Genomic DNA, 22,207 nt, shown 5'->3' with positions numbered 1-22,207 from the left:
ATTTCACTCCAGGGGTAAACACTGACCCCAGAGTCTATCCACATTAATTAGCTTGGCTGAGCTTCGTACGTCCTATAAATTGAATCACACCATGCTCTGCCTTGTTTAATTGTATGTCTTCAATCCTCAGGCATATTCACCAGACATATATGTGTAAAGTGGATATACAATTAGAAATAGACATCAAGAATGTCTAATTACAGTTGTGTGGATTTGTATAATAAAATATTACACACCAACAATGGTCTAATCAAAAATACAAAAGGATAAATCTCTAGACCTAAATTACTAAATCGGTAAGATTAAGGATAGGTATGAATTACCAAGTAAATCTACTAACTGATACCTGTGGCCCAGTATAAAAAGGGCATTTAACTAAAATTCTAGTGATGGCTTCCGTCAGCACACAAAATGACACATCCCTGAATAATGGGCAGGAGCAGATGGGAGATAATCTCTTTTTTCTTCCACACATAAACTGCTCTGTTTTCCAGCTGGGGGCAGTAACAACAATGTTTATAGTTAATGCTGTACTAAACAGTGCACCCAGTATGTAAAGCTAAATGGGAGAAATGATGCTAAAATACTCATCGCCATCAATGCTTAATTAGGAAGTTTTATAATGCCATTTAGCCCCAGAACGAACACGCTCTCCTCAGCGATTGCACATGCTCGCCTTTTATCTCCATGAAGTGGGAGCATTTGTCGAACTACAGTGGCAGCCAACTTTCCAACATAAACAATCATTACAGGCAAACAACCCCATTCCCAGTTGTGGTGTTTACAAGCGCTTGTGGCTGTTTTTACTACTCCGTGCAAAGCAAACTCACATAAGAGCATAACACTGGAAAAGCACCCATCTCTTTGGGATACCCAGAATTATTGTGATCCTCTTAATTGAATTTTTGCTACCTCCATTTTGAAGAAATGATGGTGACCCAGTTACCACTTTCTCTCCTTTACAGAGAACTGCTCCCAGCATGCAGCAGCGGGTGAAGGGGTTTCAGGGAAGCTGTGGTACCATGTAGTTGGCCTGCTGATCCAGGAAACTTTACCCCTGTCACCCAGAGTCAGGAGAAGAAGTTCCCTGAGCTATGTCCTATCCCTGGGGCCTATGAAACCCTTGCTTGTCCCTGAAGCAAATCACTAAAAGTAAATTGACACCCTGGTACCTAACCCCCCACTTTCTGAAGATACATCTTATCCAAAAGGGACACTGCCCTAGGCTAGTCTCCAGTGAGGCTGTTCCCTGTGGCCAGTATTGTAATAGGCCAAAGAATTCTGCCTTTGCAACACACAGAACAGGGTAACACAATTAAGTCAGCATCAACATGAGACCGAAGCTAAAAACGCTCCATGAGATGACATAGGAAAGTAAGCTAGGACGAAAGGGTGGTGGCTTTCCCAGGCATGCCATGTTTAAAGTGTGCATATTGGATTCAAGCCCCATCCTGAAACAGTGAGTAATGAGGCAGAGGGGTGGCAGCCACGCACCATCTTCGCAGCGCTATTTAATGCTGTCGTGGCCAGCTGTTAAAAGGAATGTGGTTTGTTAAATGCATCTTGCTCCGTGCAGGTCTTGAAAGAATGGTTCCACGGAAGACAGGGAGGAATCGCAGCATGGTAGGAGAAGGGTTCTGGGGTGGATCTTGCCTGATAGCAGCCAAATGCATACCGCATGTTGAAATGCACTGGGTTGCAGGTTGCTTGGTGGCAAGCTGCCTTGGCCTGGCTTTGCTGAGTGAGAACAGGCTCCCTGCTGAGTGGCAGAAGCTGCCAGAAGGAAGGGCAGATGCCGCTGTTCCAGCCAGGAATGAACCCGCCAGTCAGTCCCCTTTGTGAGACATCTTCTATAACAGAAAGTTTTGGAGCTAAGTGTTTGGTTTGTTGTTGTTGTTCTTGTTTGAAGCATAGCTTTAATCTTTCAAAACCACTCAAACTTCAACCACAGGGAAGTCTTTGGAAAGCACTGAGGAGAGGTCTTGTAGTTGTACTTTGCTACCCACAAGTGAAGTTCAAAAGCAGAGTAAATTCTATGCCTGTTGCAGAAACGTGAATGCTTGAAAGAAGAGGGGGGGAAATGAACTGTGTGGGTTGTCTTCCCCAGTCAGACAGGTGGCTTCTCTGTCTGAGGATTCTACTTTGGTTTTGTTTTCCAAGGCTCCTTAAGAGAAGATTGCAACAATACAGATGGGTTTTTGTTGTTGTTGTTGTTTGGTTTATGAGACAGAGTCTTGCCTAAATTGGCCTTGAACCTGTGATCCTCTGCCTTCATCTCTTGAATTTCAGATGTAGGGGATTGCACCATACACCCAGCACTTAAGCTTATGGGTCTCTTTTTTCCTTTTTAATAAATTCAGTCTTATTGTCACTAGAAACACGAGAACTCCAAGGCATTCTAAGCTTTACTCTGGGATAAACTGAAGTGATTCTGTTTGTTTTCCTGATTCTTCACAGAACATACTATTGACTGAATTTTACCTAGTGGCATCACATTTGTTTGAGTTTGTTTTTTCTTGGTTTCATTGAAAAGTAAATATCCACACTTTTCTACACATTCATTCCTGCCCCATTTAGGGTTGTTTATTAGTGATGGTTATGATTCAGATTTTCTTATCTGCATATTAGACATAGACAATTCTCAAATACATGTGAAACTGGAGGCACTTTAAGAATGACCTTATGAAAGTCACAGTCTTCTCTCTGACTTTTTATTTTCCCATCTATAAAAAAAGAATAATGTTAGTCACCCTCTAAAATGGTAGAAAAGATTAAATGAGCCTTATGTGCACAAAAGCCTTCACAGACCCCACCTACAACACCACTTAGAGCAGGCCTGGTGTTTTCCTCTCTACAAAGAAAAAACAAACAAACAAACAAAAACCACTTCTTAGAAGAGGGAGGCTCTCCTGAGAAAACATCATTTTCAAGATCAAAATCATTTGTTATAGAGGCATGAACCTTCTTGGTACTTTAATTACTGTAAACTAGTAACAAACTTCTAATATTTTTCTTGGGTATTTACAACAGCAGATATCCAAAGTCTGACATACAAATTTCAAATGTTGTCCTCTAGAGTAGAAAAAGCCAGCCATGATCAAGGAACCACATCTAATCCACTACCTGTTTTTGTAATAAGTGTCATTTACAAATTGTCTCTGGCTGTTTTTGCCTTACAGTGGCAGATATGAAAAGTTGTATCAGTGATATATGGCATCAAAGCCTAAACTATTAGCAATCTACCCCTTTTCAGAAAATGTTTGCCAACCCCTATTTAAAGAATGATTATATATTAAAAGGCCTCACTTACTAAGAATGCAAATCCCATGAGAATAGGAATGTGGCTTTTTAAAACCTGTATCTCATCTACCTAGTAGAATTCTTGGCACACAGTAGGCCTTCAGCTAACACTGAGTTGCTTAAACTCTCCAGAAAAACCAAGAATTATTCTTCTCTTGACTTTCAAGATAGAGGTGTCTTGAAGAGTTTAGGATTCTTTAAAGGATTAGACAATGAAACTACATGTACAATATTCTAGGATGATGTACCATTTTTAGAAATGCATAGTAAGCATTTCAGCAAATCTGAAATTGTTTTTCAATAAAAATAATTGGGTAAGTTCTCCATTTCTGCCATTTGTCTATGGCATTCTTGAACAACTTAGTATAATAAAGACCAAACAAGATGTTGGGAAATTAGGAACTGCAGAGCCGAGGAAAGCATGTGAATTTTGTTCTCTGAAAGGCTGACCTCAAACCCTTCTAATAGTCTTAATAACCCTATGATGGGAAGCTATAAAACCTATGACAGACCTAAACCAATTGGAATTTCTGTAAGAACCAGTTCAGTGTGAGAGGCTGACGTTCAAGATTACTGATGCAGAAGTAGATGAGAAGGTCTCCCAGGAAAATGAGGAATTTTTAAGAGTCACTCCATGAAAGCAGCTTCAAAACCTTCCCAATTGTATCCCACGTCGGCCTCCATTTCCCATCTCAATGATAATTTTTTTTTCTCTAGGACAAATCTGGGTCATGTCTCCAGATCCTCTGTAGTTCCTGATAAGCGTCTCAAAAAAAAAAAGATGCAAAAGCAAAACAAAAGAGAACATTCAGGAACAGGAGAGTAAGCCCGATAAAAATGAGGAGGTGAAACTGTCTATCGATTTGTCAGTTTAATTTTACCAGCAAGCAACACATTTCCGAAATGGCAAGTGAATCATAACTTCATCTCTACAGAGAGAGGGAAGTATAGGAGAGGGTTCCTGAGATTAATACCCCAGCAGCAGCACCTCTGGCTCAGTCTCCTAGGTAGTATGAATAATGGATGGCCTAAAAGGCAAAATGCACAATAATGTTCTTTTATTAATGAAATGAAGACTGTCTGTGATGGCTAGCAATAAATTAAGAAAACAAAAAAAAAGAGGGGTGGGGGGGGGAGAAGGGGATGCAGCCTGCGTTTGCCTCTGAAAAATGCAGTTACTTAAATCCAATAATTACTGCCATGACAGAACACATCGCCTGACAGCTAAAATGAGGTTCATCCCTTGTGAATCCTGCCTGTATTTCTGCAGAGTGGAAGTATTGTTGATCCATTGACTGTGAGGCCTATTGTTTGCAGAGGGGAAAACACAACCCATTGTAGTAGATTGATGATGATATTAAGCATATTCATAGAATTTCATAGGTGAACGTTTCCCCTGGGAACACGCCTAGCTCCCCTCACCCTACTTCAGTCTATGAAGGTGGAATTGTGTACCCAAGGTAGTTAGAAAACGTATGCAAGGACACATAATTAGCTGAGCTAGGCCAGAAAGCTAATTCTCCTGACTTCTACCTACTGCTGTTTTCATAGGGATTGTGCTAAAGCTCTTAAGAGTTATAGAGCTGCAGAGTGATTCTAAGAAAAGCAACACCAAAGCGAATGCTGAAGTTCATGTCTTTTTTATTCATTCCTGACCTCCGTCCTCCACTGCTGTACTTCACCTTTCACATTGGATAGAGTATATCAGATGGGTAGTTCGGGTGTGCTTGTGCTGAGTTCCCAATTTATTGTCAGGGGGAAAAAAGGATTTGAAATATCTGAGTGGAGTGTGGAGCACAGTGTTATTTCCCAAGAGTCAAGTCAGGCCAAATTCATTAGCTGTATTTCTTCTGGGAAGAAATTTCCCGGTTAGGTAAATACTGCCTTTTATTTACTTATGCCTGTCGTGGAGACAGACCCAGAAACGTGATGGATTTTTATATCTCCAATATTTCCAGCTACAGTCTATATAGCCACCTGCATTGCTGGGGGTAACTGGCTTGATTTTTCCATTTCTCAATTTTCACATTTGCTCTAGTGAGCTGCCAGGTTGCTCTGTGGTAGTCAGTCTTGTAGTTTGAGGTGGGAATATACAGTGCTGCTTATGTGCCTGACAGGTTTATATTAGTCTGTTTCTCTATGTCATTTTATTTTATCAACTCTCAGTGCTATTGACCAGATTCCCCTGGCCATTTGATAGCTCCTAGCCAGTACATACTATGGAACAATGTGTACATGGTGCACATTTTTTTGAAGGAACTTGGTTGAAGATTTGTATCCAGTGACCACTGGTCACCACCAGAATCTCAGGAAATTTCTTTCTCCCCTCTGATCTGTGATAATTAGCACCAGAATGTGGTCCTGCAACCTTTAGATTCTCTTAGGAGCTCTTAATGAAGTGGGAATTTAGTGAGGAGGCATTTGGGATTTCTACTGCCTTGCCACCAGTGCTAGTTCCAAGCCAGACACAAACCATGAGCAACATAATGAATACAGGAAGTCTTGGGTGCTAATGAAACATTAAGCCTGTATTTGAGGTGGTCCTCATCTTGTAAAGATGGTCAGTGAGGCAGAGGTACCCCTTTTCCTTGACATGGATGAGCAGTTGGTGATTGACAAAGGAGTGAAACTGCCTCTGTTCATTTAGAAATGGCCAAGAACGATGCACATTTTAGATATTTCAGAAGCTTTGACAAAGGTAATCAGTTCCACTATACATGTGTAAGAACAAAATCTCCCAAGATGTGTCTAACAAGATGTACTTGCACTTTTCTTCTGGAGCCCTTCAGTTCTAAGAAGTTTATAATTCAACTGCAAAAGATGAATTGCCTGGAGTTTTAGTTAATTTTAGAGTCATCACTAAAGATCTACAGATATCTTGTAGGACCATGCTTATTGTGATAAGAAATCAATTCATCATCAACCTTATAGAGTAAATAAATGTATGGGTAGTAGATAATTTAAATTTTATCTGGCATTAAGGATTTGATCAACCAGGTACTGGTAGTTCACACCTTTAATTTTAGCTATTCAGGAAGCCAATATCTGAGAATTGAGAAGCCAGCCTAGACAGAAAAATCCATGAGACTCTTATTTTCAACTAATTAAGAAAAAGCTGGAAGTGGAGGTGTGGCTCAAGTGGTAGAGTGCCAACATATAGCCAAAAAAACAAAAAAAAAAACCCAAGAAAGAGAATAAGGCATAATTTCAAGCTCCAGTACTGGGGGAAAAAAGAGAAGAATTTGACTATATTTAAAACATACATTATATTGGTGTATATATATATACATATGTGTATTATATGTATATATATACATACTCTTAATATATCCTTCAATATATTCTCTGTACTTTTATCTTCTTACTCTTTGGTGTTACAGAGTTGCTTTGGGTTGTATTCTTATTGTTATTCAGTAAGTATATAATCTATCCCTAAACATTATTTATTAATAACTTGCATGCAATACATGCCTAATTGTGTCCATAGTCTGCTAAGTATCCTGGGAAATAAATGGAAATTTCAAATTGTACCACAGAGGAATTTACATGCACTTGAAAAGTATATACAGAAAAGATAATAAGCACTCAATATACAATTAATGACCAAAAATTCAGTCAACATATTCTTGCCTGAGGGGATTATGTTTAAAAAAAACATAGAAGGCAGTAAGTAAAATGTGATCAAGTCTTAGAGAATAAATAAATCTGACTGGGCAGAGGAGAAGAGTTCTTTTCAGATTAGCGAATAGCTTGAGTCACGATATAGCGGTAAGAATAACAAGTATATTCAGCAATCTCTCATACCTACTTTGATAGCAAGTATAGAAAACTCAAACCAAACTGGAGTAAGCCCAATGGAAATTTATTAGGTTACATAACCAGAAAGCATCTGGATCAGATGTGGCTTCTTGATAGATGGAGTGAATACTCAATCGAAGCTTTTTTTTTTCTCTGTCCTTTCACACCACTACCCTGAATCTTGACATCATATAATACCAGGATGTAAAAAGCAGCTCCAGGCCTATTGTCCCCTCAAAACTAGAATTCATTGTAAAGACAAAGTGGCAGCAAAACTTTCCACCACACACTGGGTTGTGCCCATTCTGAGTGAGTCATTGGCCTGGAGAAATATAGTCAGATCAAGCTTGCTTCTCACCCTGGCCCTGATGAAAGGTCACCTTTATTGGGATCATTATGGGAGTAGAGAGGTGTCCAAAGGGAAATTAAGGTATAATTCATTTAAGTAAGCAAAGTAATGAGTCATCTGTCCTAGAATATCCGATTGTCCACTGAAAGAAGACAATGAGCCTAATGTCATAGAATCCTTTTCAATAACAACAAGAACTAGACACTGGAAACTTTTATTGCAATCACAGTGCCAGAGGTATGACAAGAAATTGGCTTTTATGAGGAACTGTAAATTCATTGGGCCTTCTGGAAATTGACCTGTCCATAGTGTGCAGAATGTAGTGAAGGTTGGATGACCCTGTGATATATAGATGACCTCTGCTGGATTTCCCCATATTTCAAGAGCCACCAAGTTCATAGAGTATCTATTAGGTGTTATGAACTGTGGAGAATGAAGACAGAACATCCAAGATTGGACTAAAGAGTCCACAAGGTGGTGAGGAAAGCAGTTGTTGTTAGGGGAGGCAAAGTATATATACAAGACTTTAGGAACTGAGAAGGAAAGGGCCCCTAAAGTAAGCTAAGATGGGACAATAGCGAGTCTGGCTTAGGGAGAAGAGTCATTTCCGACAAATCTGTAAGAGCAAGTGAGTTAGAAGCATTGGCCATTCACTGCAACCTCTGAGACTATTGAGAATAGCTGCCTGAGTAGAAGACTGCATTTCTGTTGTCAGCCTTAGCTCGCGCCAGTAATTTACAGACCCTGAAAATCAGAATAGGTCCTCCATAGATCCTGACCTTTTGCTTGAGACAGTTTTTCTTCTTTCTGTTTCTTTTTCTCTAATTAGTAATGTGGAACATCCTTGCTTTTGAGCCTTTGATTCTGCCTGGGTCTTTTTCTCTCCCCAGCCTACTTTGTATGGAATTAGGAGTGAGCTACTGGCTCCAGGGTGTCTATTTTATTCTGTTTCAATAGATTTCAGAGTACATGGGAAGGCTTGGGCCCTGTCTAGAAAGAGCGAGTTCTGTTCTTAGCATAATAACTGTGGGAAAGTTTCTCCATATGCCTGGGCCTCAATTACCCACCTGTAGAGACACAGCATTGGACAAGTATGCTTTGTAACACCTCTTTCAACACTAAGAGTCTATCAATCCAATAGAAATAACCACCTTTATTCCATTATTTCATGACATGTGATTATGGCCAACGTGTCTTTCCAAAAATAGGTGTCAAAAGGACTCAGGAGAACCATACAGCAGAAAGTTTGGGAGCATGAGAGTTCATTGGAAAAGGGGAGCATTCCAAAAGCTGTTAGCTGGGGACTCTAGTGGAGAGGCAGAACTAGTTAAGTGGAGACAGGGGCAGGAAAATGTTCCTAGACACAGGAACAAGCAAGGCAGAGAATATGATTGCCCTTATTTGAAGAAATAAAGATGAAAATGAGAGTTGTGCAACTGTCCATTCAGAGGCTAAAGAAGAATAACAGGAGCACCTTCATAAATGGAATTATGATATTTATTGGAAAAATATCCTCCTTCAGTGGCTACAGTCAAGAATATGACTTGAGCTAAATGAATAGATTATCATAACTATCATAAAGTTGTAAGTACAAACCAAGAATTCTTCTAGATGAATGGCTTCAGAAACCTCAACAAGAACCAAAGGTAGATGTCAGTTTAAACAAGCCAATTAATGAATATTGAATGCATTAACGATCAAGACCATGCCAGTGATTGTGAGGGAGGAAAGAAAGGTACTCACAAGCTCAGTTGTAATAAGGGCTTCATTTTGCACTGCTTTCCTCTGACAACTTTGTAAGTAAAATATTCAAAATACAAAAGAATAGCAGAAGACTTTCTATTTATGGAAGTCTTGGCTGTTTAGAAAGTGTGTTCAGGTCCACGTTTACCTACAGCAGTTCTGACTCCCACTCCATATTTAACAGATGAGTGAACAGAATGAATGGGTTACACAGCCAATCACAGACAGCAGGCACAAAAGTTCTGACCTCAGCCTTGTGTGCTTTTCTTCCTCACCTTTCACTGTCTGTGTTCATGGCATAGAATTTAGTCCAACACCAATGAGGTTTTGGATTTTTTTTTCCTTCCTCAAGAAGGTAGAAATAGACCTACTTTTTATGACCAGGAGAAGAGTTTATATTACTCTTGGATTAACTACAGAATGCTTTTTATGTAATTCAGACTAAATAGACATCTGTTTTCTACAAACATTCAATTCCATACAAACAGAACATTTTCAGTTTACTTTGAAAGCAAAATACCATGTGCTGTAACTTTACAGTGTTTGAAATAAGGTTAGGAATTTAGGTTTATGACACTGAAAATTTCATAAAACCAAGGGCTAACGGACCAAGAACTCTATACATTACACAAGGGTTCCTTCAAAAACTCTACAAGCGAAGAAACTAAGGAAGATATTTCAGCAAAGCAATGATTGAATCATTGTATTTGCAGTCTAGCAAAGCTAGGAGTGAATTATTGAAGTTTATCATCCTTATTGGTTTGTAGCGGTCTCTTATTCGGTGTGTGGGTAGTTTTTAAAGTAGAACAGCTAACAGCCTAACGAAGCCATTTACTGTGTTGGTCCTAAGCACTGTCTCTCCTACTCCTTTTATTGCTTCATTTTGGAACTTTGATTGCTCTATTTTAGATCTAAGAGTGTTCTTAATGCTGTGCTGCAATTGTATAAGGGGCTTAGTTTTCTCTTTGTTCTCAGGACCAGGCTAGCTATAAATTTATCTCAGTTCTTTGAAGAAACCCACTGTAAATTTTCCAGAGGAAAAATGGCGGCAGAGATTCCAGGCCAGGAAAAGTAATCTCCTAAAAGCAGAATAACCTTCTGGCTACGTCCTCTTAAAGAGGGACTTTCAAACAAGGACGCCTTTGACTTTTATATGTGTTCTGTATTTCTCTTTGGACTTTGTACCTGTTCCTTTTCTGTCTGTAATGACCCTACTCCTCCCCTCACCCAGTAAATCCATGATGAAGTCATGTCCACTTGCTGTGGTAATAACTTCCAGAGCTGTATTCAGCGAGCACATCCCAGAGCATCATCAGAGGTTTCTTCTGGAAAATGAGGCATAGAGACTGGAAATTGCATTCCCCACCAAAATCAAATCTCAGTTTCCTACATTGCCACCGACTATGGCAAAAAAAAAAAATGAACCCTGCCAAGTGAAATGCACAGGACAGTCTCTATTTGGGTTCACGGCCATTCAAAACCAGGGCTTTGATTTCTCACACTGGTTTCTTTGAAATTAAACCAAGCCATGCCAGGGGTTCTGCCACTCTCGCTCACCAGTGGATAAGATCATTCAGAAAGGCAGGGTGAGCTGGTGTCTCACGACATCTTTCTTCTTCAGCTCAGTGTTGATCACGGTGGTCAGTGCAGCCATTTCTACACCCGTCACTGTCCAACCCGTCACTGTCCAGAGTCTGAGGCTCCACTGTACCAAGAGAGTGACACTGGATAGGCGGGGAGCCAGCAAGGGTAATAGATGTGGAGCTGGCAGAAATCTGGGTAGAGTCCCAAACTGTGACATCATCCATCCTGCCTGTGCCTAAGTGTGTCATGACCAGCTCTCCCTAAAGTGTGTCATTTGCGGGTGGGGGAAGGGGAGGTGGTTGGCAGAAATTTCCCAAGAGTGGTTAACTGAGCCATAACGGGGAGGTTAACTCAACCAAGCTCATGTTTTCTTCTTCTCTCAGAAAGTACTAGAAAGAATCTCCTGCCATTTCCCTCGGCCTAATTGTCCTCTTTCTCATTTTATGCCCCTGCTAGACCACCGCTCTTGATAAGGAGAGGCAGGTTTTCCGACGAAGACGCAACCAGGATGTGAGAAACCGGTTCAAGGCCCAGCCAGCCCCTCCGGAACTCAACTCGGAATCTGAAGACTACTCCCCCAGCTCCTCTGAGACTGTTCGCTCCCCCAACTCGCCCTTTTAATGAGATCCTTTGAATCTAAGTCCTAGCTTAACCCTTTGAGACTCTGAGATTTTCTTTTTCATCCCCTCCAAAAATTTTTTTCTGTACAAACAGTTTGATCTATTTAGCACTCAATGCTTGAACGGCAAAACAAGAAGTGTGTTTGGGGGGTAACTACTGAAAGACATGGCATGTGGTGTTTGGAGAAGATGGTAATTTGCTGCTCATCTGGTCCTCAAAGGGTTAAGGCCAATTTGCATTAAAAAAAAAAGAGAAGGAATATGTGTTTTCATCAGTCAAGCTAGGATCTGCAGTATGTAACATAGCACCATAACCCTCTGAGTACATAGAATTCTATGCTGGGGAGCTTTCCAAGCACGTATTTCTAAATTTTACTGCAGATCAACAAGGGGAGTTATTAAGATACTGAAATGTCTAAATAAGAAGGGTATCTAGAATTTTCTCTTGTTTATCCTTTGCTGTGGGTTTAGAACATGAGATAGGTTTATAACGTCAGCATCTATTCAACCCTGTTTCCTAGAACACAGATCCTATAAAGAAAGGGAATTCTTTGCTTTAAACATATAGAAGTTTTTTTTTTTTTTCTGTATAATAGAGTCCTCCATCTGGAATGGAGGGAATTGTGTTTGTGGCAGCCTGACCCAAGACAGTGTCCCCACCCCAGAATTGTCTCCAGGTCCCCCCAGAAATAATGCCCCGGACATGCTGCTTTTTTACATCTGCTGCTGTTGCTGCCAATACTGATGCAGACCCACAAAGAAACCATCAGAGTTTGTCTCCTGCCTGTGGGGCAAGGGTCTGTCTTCTCACTATCAGACGTGGGCAGAACAGACATAACCAGTAAGGAAGAGCAATACATTACCAGGTGCTGCGGAGGGCTGGAATTCTGAACAGAGAGACAGAACACGCTTCTGTGCTTTTTGTTTTATTTTATTTTTCTCACCCACCTTTGCATTCATGATACTGCAGCCATCCGTGTGAAACCCTTTAAGAGTATGAGGTCCATTCATTGGAGAGCTGGGGCATAAGGGAGGCAAGAGGCAAGGGCTGTGCGAGGTGGTGGAGGGGACAGTACAACACGAACACAACTTAGAAGGCTCTGAAAAGGAGTTTAAAGAGATGGACCCATTTTGCCAGCACCTTTACGTTATAGTCTCCCAGGAAGGGCAGAATAGAACACCCAAAAGATGAGAATGTATAAATATATATACATACATATGTGTGTGTGTGTGATGTCACTCTCTTTAGTGTCTTTAGCTATTCCAGAGGACATATTGTTTTTCTGTCTTTGGGACAAATTCTGTCCAAGGCCCATGTTTTCACTCCTGCTATCACAATTGCCTCTCTGGACCTGTGTCTCCAGGCCTGAGTCTCTCATAGACTGTATCATATTTCAGAACTTGGGACTGCTGCTTCCTGTGTATTATGGCAGTGCTCAGAAAGTGTAAGGGAGTGTTTTGGAACCGAGGGATCTAATTCAAACAGCCTCCTAAGGTTTCCTCAGCTTTGTAATCGAAGAAACAACAGCGAGGGGTATCATGCAGAATTTGGGCCTGGATGGCAAAACAGCTACTTAGTTTTCCTTCAACTTCTCATATAACTTAATATCCAAAGGTCTTGACATTTTTTGAAGAACCTTTTTCAAGTCAGATCTTAATTTTCCAACTCAAACTGATCTTCAATTACTGCTTTTTACTCCAAACTTTAATCTAGTGCTTATGTTCATAGAGACTTCTACAATCTTAACCGATCATTCATTATTTTGCGACACAGACTCCCAGATTTTCTGCTCTTCCACATTAAAATAAAACAATTATGAGCAATTTCCCCTCCCCCTTTAGGGATCCAACTACTCAGGAGGCTGTGATCTGAGGATCACTGTTCAAAGCCAGCCCCCCCCCAAATAAAACAGAAGTGGTACTTTGGTCTAAGTGGTAGAGTGCTCACCTTGAGCAAAAAAAGCTCAAAGATAGTGCCCAGACCTAGAGTTGAAGCCCCAGGACTGGCAAAAAAAATAAAATAAAATAAAATCACAAAGTAGCATAAATCAACAAAGTAAGTTGGGCATTTTCCTTTAGGGGAAAAGGGGAGACACAGAACCCCAACAAGGGTGTTGGTATGTAGATGGGTTCCATGGTAGGAAAGTACATTGAGATAAATGGAAATTACAGCTTATTCTGCAGCTCAAAAGCAAAGCACCACTCTTAAGGTTAAGGAGGAGCTATACAGTTTACCTTCAATTCTATTCAAACATAACTATAAAGCATCTTACGGGCAGAGAACTGCTTATAGTAGATTGACATTTTCCTTCCTTTCTCTGAATGACGACTTTATCCTTAGGCATTGTATGTGTTGCTAATGTATCCAATATACAAGACCTAAATTGCATAGCCCCGGCCTTTTTCCTGGGACACCCAAGGGAACCCAGCAGTGTTCTCAACACACTGTGCAGTGGCAGCTCAGAGGAATGCAGGATCCATTCAGCATGAGTCTCCCAGCACATAACTGTAGAATTTGAGTGATCTATGCTGAATCAACAGTGGAATGTGACCTGTCAAGGAGAAATATTGAGTAATCAGATGGAATGGAATGTTTTCCAGCATGAAGCTACCGAGATCTTGAATTCGTCAGAGATGTTCTCAGAGGGTTAACATACAAGCACAAGGCATGCTGATGGTGTTGGTGTAACCAGATTGCTTTGAATTTAGCCAGTGCTATCTAATTTTTTTCTTCAACATTCTTGGGATAGTTCAAGTTTGAAATAATTAAGTGGTGGTGTTCTTTAAGGGATTTCTATAACCAAATTAATCTTATTTTCTATTTCATTTATCATAGAACAGATATGTTACCATGATGGCAGTGTATCTCTGTAATGATCAATTTTATCATTGCCACAAGTGTTTTCATATTTTTTTCAGGTATTTAATATAGATCTTATGGTGGTGGGCTGGTGATGGGATTGTCTTTCCTTTACTGACTTAGGACAAACCATATGGTATTTTCAAGGGAATTTTAAGATTCATCTTTTCAGTTTGCTAGTAGACTAGTTAAGGAAGAAGCTTCATTACTTGCATCGTATAAATCATCTTTGTAGGTGAGAACTGTTCATATTAATGAGCACATTTTTTTCTCAACATTGTAGCAGAAATCATTTTATTCATCATAATCAATGGGTATGTAATTTGCTCCAGATCATTAGAAGGAAACGTAAGATTTCAGTCATTGAAAATGTTTTTAACCATAGCCCTCATCTAACTTACACGTGGTGCATATTAAAAATAAGCAAAGAAAAAATGTGAATAAACTACTGAAAATACTTGGTGTTTTGTGTTCAATGAGATCATACCACACCCTGCTTAGCCTCCCACATGGGAGGTGGTTAACAGGCCCATCCGATATTGTTGAAAGAAAGCAATATATCCATGAATGAGGGCTATAATTGCAATCCTTTACCCTTTGAGGCATATTTCAGTTGGAATTTAAAAGGAAAAAAAGAAAAGAAAAATTGACTTAGGGTGTCATGGAGCTACTGTATGACCAGGGCTCAAGCACATTAAATCACGGGTTTGCAGGCCAAAGGCATTTGTTAGACAGCTCTATCCCCTGTGTTGAAGAGCAATTTTGCCAAGGGAGAGCTTTCTTAATATTATTGTGTTGCCCTTAGCCCTTCTCTAGGTAAGGATCTGTCAGCATTTCCATGATAAACTCCTATTCTCAATGGTTTTTTAATTTGACCATGAAAAATGTGCCACAGGCTGAAGTTTGCTATTTTGGGCCTGAATCAAAGAATCAAAGAATGAACACACACACACACACACACACACACACACACACACACACACACAAGATTTTTTCACCTCCCTCTCTTACCAACTTCTTTCCAATTCTCCTGAGAAAAGAACAAAAACGTCCACAACAACAAAGCTAAAATACATCTTTGTGATTTCAGAATTTTGGAAAACACCAAGAAAAAGATCCAAAAATTTTAACATAATGATTTATTCAATGTAATGGTTCTTGTGTATATATTGCAGCTAACACATTTTCTTACCTCTGTGTGTGTGTGTGTGTGTGTGTGTGTGTGTGTGTGTGTGTGTGTGATACTATAGCATCAATTCAAGGCCTGGGTGCTGACCTTAGATTTTATCACTTAAGTTGGCACTCTACCACTTGAATTATAACTCCACTTCCAACATTTTGTAGTTCATTGAAGTTCATTGTAGTTCATTAAGAATATCACACACTTTCCTGCCCAGGCTGGTTTTTGAACCATGATCTTCAGGTCTCAGCATCCTTGAGTACCTAGGACTATAGATTTGAGCCACCAATATCTGATTTTCCTTACATATTTTCTAAGTCATTACTTTTCTAAAGGTTGCTGCATGAATACACAGGCACCGGTGGCTCATTTCTGTAATCTTAGCTACTCAGGAGGATCACAATTTGAATCTATCCCAGGCAGTAAAGTTTGTGAGACTTTTATCTTCAATTAGCCACCAAAAAGCTGGAAGTGAAGCTGAGGCTCACATAATAACCCTGAGCAAAAGAGCTGAAGGACAGTGCTTAGGCCCTGAATTAAAGCCTTGATATATGTGTGCACATATTCACACACACACACACACACACACACACACACACACACACACACACTTGCCACATGATTTTTTTTAACTTGAAATTATGCAGTTCAAAGGCCAGCCTTTCCCATGTGTTGTCTGCCTTTGTTTTCCCTTGTGGGGACAATTCTCTAACCTAAACCCGTATTCTGCATGTAATATAGAAAGTCAAATCTTCTTTGTTAATAAGGACTTCCATACCTAATCATTAAATCTCATGATGCCATTCTAGTCTGTTGAGGAAAACAACAATTGAAAGCCCTTCTAAACTTAACACTTTTGTCAATTCAGATATCAGGAGGCCATAAAACGACACTCCACAATTTTTTGTGTAGAGGTAAATGAATGGATGAAACTTGTGGACATGTGAAACATTTGATCACTGCAAATGTGCTTTAAATTTTGATTCAATGGTGCTTGTCCATGAAATAGTTACATATGGAGTCCCTGGATTGTCAGATGGAAACATTAGGTTGTATGTAATTACATACTGAAGGAGGTGGTGCTTTTAAGCCAGTCTGTTGTTTTTCAAATCATCTCAAAAATGCAGCCATGCAGCCAGCAACATTAAGGATCCTAATCTGCTAGAAAATAGGAAATCAGCATGTGGATTTAGATCGCCTCTGGTTAGAGTGGCTCTCTTTGTTTGTGGCAACATAGACTTCAGTGACAGTTCTTGAAACACCTGGCAGGTGATTTGATGAGGAGATTTGCAATATCTTCCCCGTGGAGAAAAATGAGGAATCGAGGTCCATTCTTTTTCCACAAAGAAAAAACATTCTCTAAAACTGAATCATACCTGTAAATTTCCTCTGTATTTTAGGGGAGAGGAGGTCAATTAAACTGAGACCATTAATGTTGCTCTAATGTAAATATCTTTGTCTGTGACATACTTAATTAATTTAAATTAACTAATGTTTCTAAGCCTTCACTATTGGTATTTTTTAAAGGGGAATTCTAAGAGCGATGTTAAAGATTCTAATAACATCAATTCATCCTAACTGAATCAAATGTGGTAAGGAAACGACCTTGAATTGCTCTCTAGGGACAATTTTTCACTTGCCATTGACATTAATCTTTAGTGTATTCTCAGAATACATAAGGAAAAATTGAAAGTGGTCCAAGGTTAGAGTCATAGACTCAATAACTTTGAAAACATTATTAGGAAATTAATAATACCTATTTCCATCCTGACTGAAAGAAAATTATTAAAGGATTAGTTGAGTGTGAAATTAAATAGCATTATGTTCTTGCATACTAAAAAATTAGGCTGAGAACTTGATATGTTGTTTAAACAAGTTTCCAAAAGGTTTCAATTTGGTAGGAGAAAAATAAATAAATAAATGTTCCCTTTGAAAATATTGAATTTATCACTTGCTGCATGGATCAGATGGCGTAGGTTAATGTTTGGTTTTAAGAACTCAAATGAAATAACTCTCAAACAATTTGTACCCATGATTAAAGGTGGAATGAGGTCCAGTTTTTGCCTGATCCTTCTGTTTAAACTAATAAATGTAGGTTAACGTGGAATGACTTCAGCTGTGATATATTATGTTCATTTATCAACCAAGATTTTTTTGATGTTGCCTGTTTTATGGAAAACATGTCTTAAAGTTAATAAAATAATAGCTCTTAGCATTTAAACTACTACATAATACCTGCAAGCTGCTGCTTCCATTCTTCAGTTAAAATTGCCAGAGTGGATGAAATTTCATTTTAGTTCAGTTCATAATTGACACATTCAGTCCACGAAGGACTAGTCCAGCTGTGTTCTCGAGGGGAATTCTTTCTGTGTAAGGCTTTAAAAATTAGTCATGCGGTCAGAATGTAGCTTTCCCACATGTCCTCATCACACAGTGTGTATTTCATGAACATAATTCAAAAACAACTATTCCAAAAATGTCCCTTTTCATATACTTTCCTGCCCAGGCCAGTGACTTGAATAAACACAAAGAAATCACCATTCAGCCCTATTTTATTCCTCAACCCATATGCCTAAGTCCCCTCAATGAGGTGTTGTTTTAGCAACTAACCTCTAATTAGCTGCCATATTTATTCCAAGTTCCCATTCCACAAGCAATATTGACCTCAGAGAAAATTGCAAAACTGCACCATGGCATGAAGTTTGTTTGTTTTCCTTTCTTCTTGCGTTTTCAGTGACAGGGGATTTTATAAAAATCAGTCAATGAGAGGGACAACAGGTCACCCTGGTATCTTAAGATGTGCCAGAATATGGCCAAGCACTTATAAAATTAGCAGTGACCTACCCTACCATCCCCAAATTGGTCACAGGCCTACTGTGAAATCACTAGATCCTTTCTAGACCTGGCAAACAACTATTGCAAAAAACAATTGTCAACATGATTGCCCCCTAAAGACAAGTCCCCTGTTTAGTTAGGCTCCTAATCTCCTCAGACACCTGCCAGCGGGGAAATGGGCTTTGACTGGAAAAACTTCCATCACTACTCTGAGGTTGAAGATGTTCAAACTGGCATGTAGACGAATTAAGAATTAGTGCATTTGAACTGAGGGCTGGAAAAGGGGGTGCATGCTAGCACACAGAAGACAAACAGAGGTAAACACATGGGTTATGGCAAGCAAGGATGCAAGTATCATGGGAATTTTCTTAGAATATCTTTTAAAGGGAACAAAGGTTTTGTCTTGCCTTAAAAAAAAGGTATCTTGCTCTCCCCCACCCCATCTCCAGGAGGGAGCTTGAAGCAGAGACAAGAAGTCACACCCAGCCAGCTGGACAGCCAAATCCATGCTGGCCATCAGCACTGCGACAGATGTCCTGGCCAGCTTGCCTACACTTCCAAATCATTCATTCAAACGTTTCTTGAGTGAGTGCCAACACCAGGCAACACACACACTTCATTTGGGTTTAGGAAAGAAAAAAAGAAAGGAAAGTGAGTTGTCCACTTTCATGTTGACCAGGGGTCAGAAAATAAGAGAGATTAGAAAAATAGAACTAGAAGGTATGCCATTTATTAAGATTCTTATTTCAGGGTTCACATGGCCAAGACATCATCCACTCCTAAACTTTGTGTGTGTATTGAGGCTCTGATTCTTGGACTTGAGGATGTATGTTTGCCATCTGCCTTTTCAATGGTACACACACCCCATGATCCACTTGGCGTGGCTCCTGGGCTCTGAGGTAGAAGGTCTCACAAAGGCCTCTTTGCCAACTGTAATTAACATGAGACTTGAGTCTCTTATCAGACACCAACACCACACTGTTAACACACACTACCCGAGTTAAGGCTTACTATTAGTTAGGACTTACTATGATCTACATAGGCAAGCAAAGAAAAACAAGACACAATTCTTGCCCTTAAGACTCTCATCCAAGTGAGAAATCTTCCTACTCTGAAGGTCCATGGGGTAGGGAGCCTGATTTATCTCTCACAGATGGCCAAATACCAGTTTGTCAGGGGCACAGCAACCCTACCAGCCTGAGACTGGCCCTCTCCACATGTATAGACAAGGTAGACTGTCTGAACACCAGCCATCAGTCAAATGCAAATACATTTATGGTCTGCTCTATTACATTCTTCAAAAACCCTTAGAAGGAGAAAAAAAAGAAGGAAAGGAAAGAAAAAACAAAGACAGAAATGAAGGCTAAAAAAAACCAAAGTTGCCACAGTCTGGTATATCATTTGGAGAGTTTAAAAGAAAAGGAAAGGAAATATTAAGCTCTTAACATGGATTCCTCAAAACCAGTCCCTGGAGAGCTACTCTGTGAGGACTTCTTAAGCATAACCTGGTAAAGATTTAACAAAATTCTAAGTCTCTTCTATATTTTTTCTTCCAGGAAAAAAAAAATCCCTTCCTCCCAAGATAGAATGAATAGTAAGAAGGTCCTATTAATGGAACTATCAGTGTATCTTCGTTAGAAGACAGCGGTGGAGCATTTCCCAAGAAGCTTCTAATTCCCTGGACCTTCAAGATCCTCTCTTAGGACCCAAATCTACACCACTGAAGGGAATTTCAACCTTCACGTCCTTTTATGCCTTTGCCACCCATCCCCAAATACAGAGCATCAAGTTCAGCATGATCAGGGAAGTAACACACAAAGCACTAGATAGGGCAATTGGAGATTGTAAATTCATGCGTGATAGGCTAGTTCAAGGAACTTCCCTGGAGGAAGAATCTGTATTAGTCTGTTTTCAGTTGTGAATAACTTGAGATCTTTGGATACGTTTACAGAGAAAGGAGAAGGCGTTTCAGCTCATAATTCTGAGATTCAAGATCAGGAGTCGAGGAGCTCCATCTGGTGATGTCCTCACTGGCAGAGCCTTGAAGTAGCTCAGGGCATTGCATTGCAAGACTAGGAATGTGTGTGTGTGTGTGTGTGTGTGTGTGTGTGTGTGTGTGTAGGTGGGTGTGTGGGTGTGGTGTGTGGGTGTCAGTTTGTGCACATGGGCATACGTAGTATGAGCTGGTCTTTCTCCTTATTAAATCCTGGTGGTTTTTTTCAGCAAGATTTAATCACTGGGGTCTTCCCTATTGACCTCATCTAATTCTAATCACCTCTAAGTCTCCACCTCTAAACATTACAGCTAGATTAAGTTTCCACTCTCTTACTACATCACAATGGGAATTAAATTTCAACCTCAGAAACCTTGGGGAATATACTTCCACCATAGCAGAGCCCTTGAGTGAGAAGCTGAAGGACAAGGAGGAATTAGCCAAGAGAAATAGGAGGAAGGCATTCAAGGCCATGGGAATAGTCTGTGCAAACACTCAGAGAAGATGGAGGAAGTCATCAGCATGTGCGGGAGGGAGGTCTGAGGTCAGTCCCGGGTTGGGGGTGGTGGTGCCAGGGGCCAGCCTAGGGAGCTGGGCCTCACAAACCCTCAGCCAATGTGCAAAGCCAGAAGTGGGGACCAGCCCATCTCTTAGCTAAGCAGGGAAATGAAACAGTCCTCCATGGTGGGTCCCAGGAGTGGTAAAGGAAGAAGGGGAGCAGGGTAGATGGTATTTGAGGGAATAACAAAGACCCCCAGACTTGGATTGAAACATGTTGGATTCCAATTGTTCCCACATAGCAATAGCAGACTTCAGTCTCCTCGTGCAAACAAAGGATCAGGCCATATGCTAATCCTTTCCTGTAATGGGGGAATCTGCAGTTCACAAAGCTTATCAGCTTGCTGCTCCCAAGGGGAAAAAAAATTTCATTCTTCTGTGTTGCTTCTCATTGCTCTGCAAAAAGAAAAAAAAAAAAGAAAAGAAATCCACTGACCCTGAAAATAGCTCTCTCCTGTCTTCTTCCTGGACAAATCCACATTGTCACCTTCTTCTTACAGAAGGGTGATAATTAATGTTCCACCCCAAGAGAGGTTTTTGTTATTCCATCAGAATTACCTATTAATTTGCTGGATTCTTCTGATTAAGTGGTGAACTTGTCAGTGCTGGCTCATCGCTCAGAATGTGAAATATCCTTTCCTTTTCAACAGGTAAATCAAGGTCTCCACCAACGCAGACATTTTCAATTTCCTCTCTTGACATAGGCCCCTCCATTCTCACCGCTGTGGATGCTGCATCTTCTAATAACATTTTCGAAGCTGACTGCCATCTCACTGAGCAAGCGATTTTTGCTTCATAGAAAGTGTCTATTGTTTCAACCTATTTTATAGAGGAAGGTAGCCCTTCTCATTACTTGCTTACTTTGGAAAACCAAAAATTCCTGCTTGGGAGGGAACCCTTATCCTCTCTCCATGTGTTTGCACCCCAAAAATAATTCTAATGAAAACTCACCAGCAGCAGTGATTATCTTTATAGCCCAAGTTCTCCCAAAATGCCCAGAGATATATGCAGTGATAAAAGAAATTTTTAAAGGACCAGCCCCACGGACTTTGGGACTGTGTTTGTTCATTGACAGCTTGAGTACCTTCTGTATCAGCTGTGTGGAGCTTCTGTGGCTCCTCCATGAGCCAGACTCCAGCAGGCAATGGATACTTTTTGTCCCAAGTGCTAATATCCATTAGTTATACTCTGAGGATTTTCTGATCCCGCTCTGTCCCCATCAGGACTTATTCCAACAGGTAGGATCTGAATGGGATCAAGTCAAGCCACTTACACATGCTATGAATCCCCTCCAGTCACTTGTGTTTAGGCAATGACAGCCACATAACCCTGACATGACTCAGTGAACAACGTTTTCATTCTCAGTGAAACTCCAGCACGGATCTAC

General features: G+C 40.2%; 1 protein-coding gene across 2 annotated transcripts in view; it reads left to right on the top strand.

Moving 5' to 3' along the window:
• The window catches only part of Dclk1 (doublecortin like kinase 1), a 330,559-nt gene extending 315,053 nt beyond the window's left edge, over positions 1-15,506 (top strand). Inside the window, exon 17 of one of the 2 annotated variants that reach the window (XM_090342259.1) lies at positions 11,231-15,506. In XM_090342259.1, coding sequence (XP_090198385.1) covers positions 11,231-11,395 — 165 coding nt within the window. In that variant the 3' untranslated portion in view covers positions 11,396-15,506. The remainder of the gene's footprint in view (positions 1-11,230) is intronic. The other variant, XM_090342260.1, reaches the window with a different exon arrangement.
• Positions 15,507-22,207: the final 6,701 nt, after the last annotated feature.

This window comes from Megascapheus bottae, chromosome 11, assembly GCF_031878675.1.
Source record: "Megascapheus bottae isolate mThoBot1 chromosome 11, mThoBot2.hap1, whole genome shotgun sequence".
Classification (NCBI taxonomy): domain Eukaryota; kingdom Metazoa; phylum Chordata; class Mammalia; order Rodentia; family Geomyidae; genus Megascapheus; species Megascapheus bottae.
This window is presented reverse-complemented; position numbering and strand designations above follow the sequence as displayed.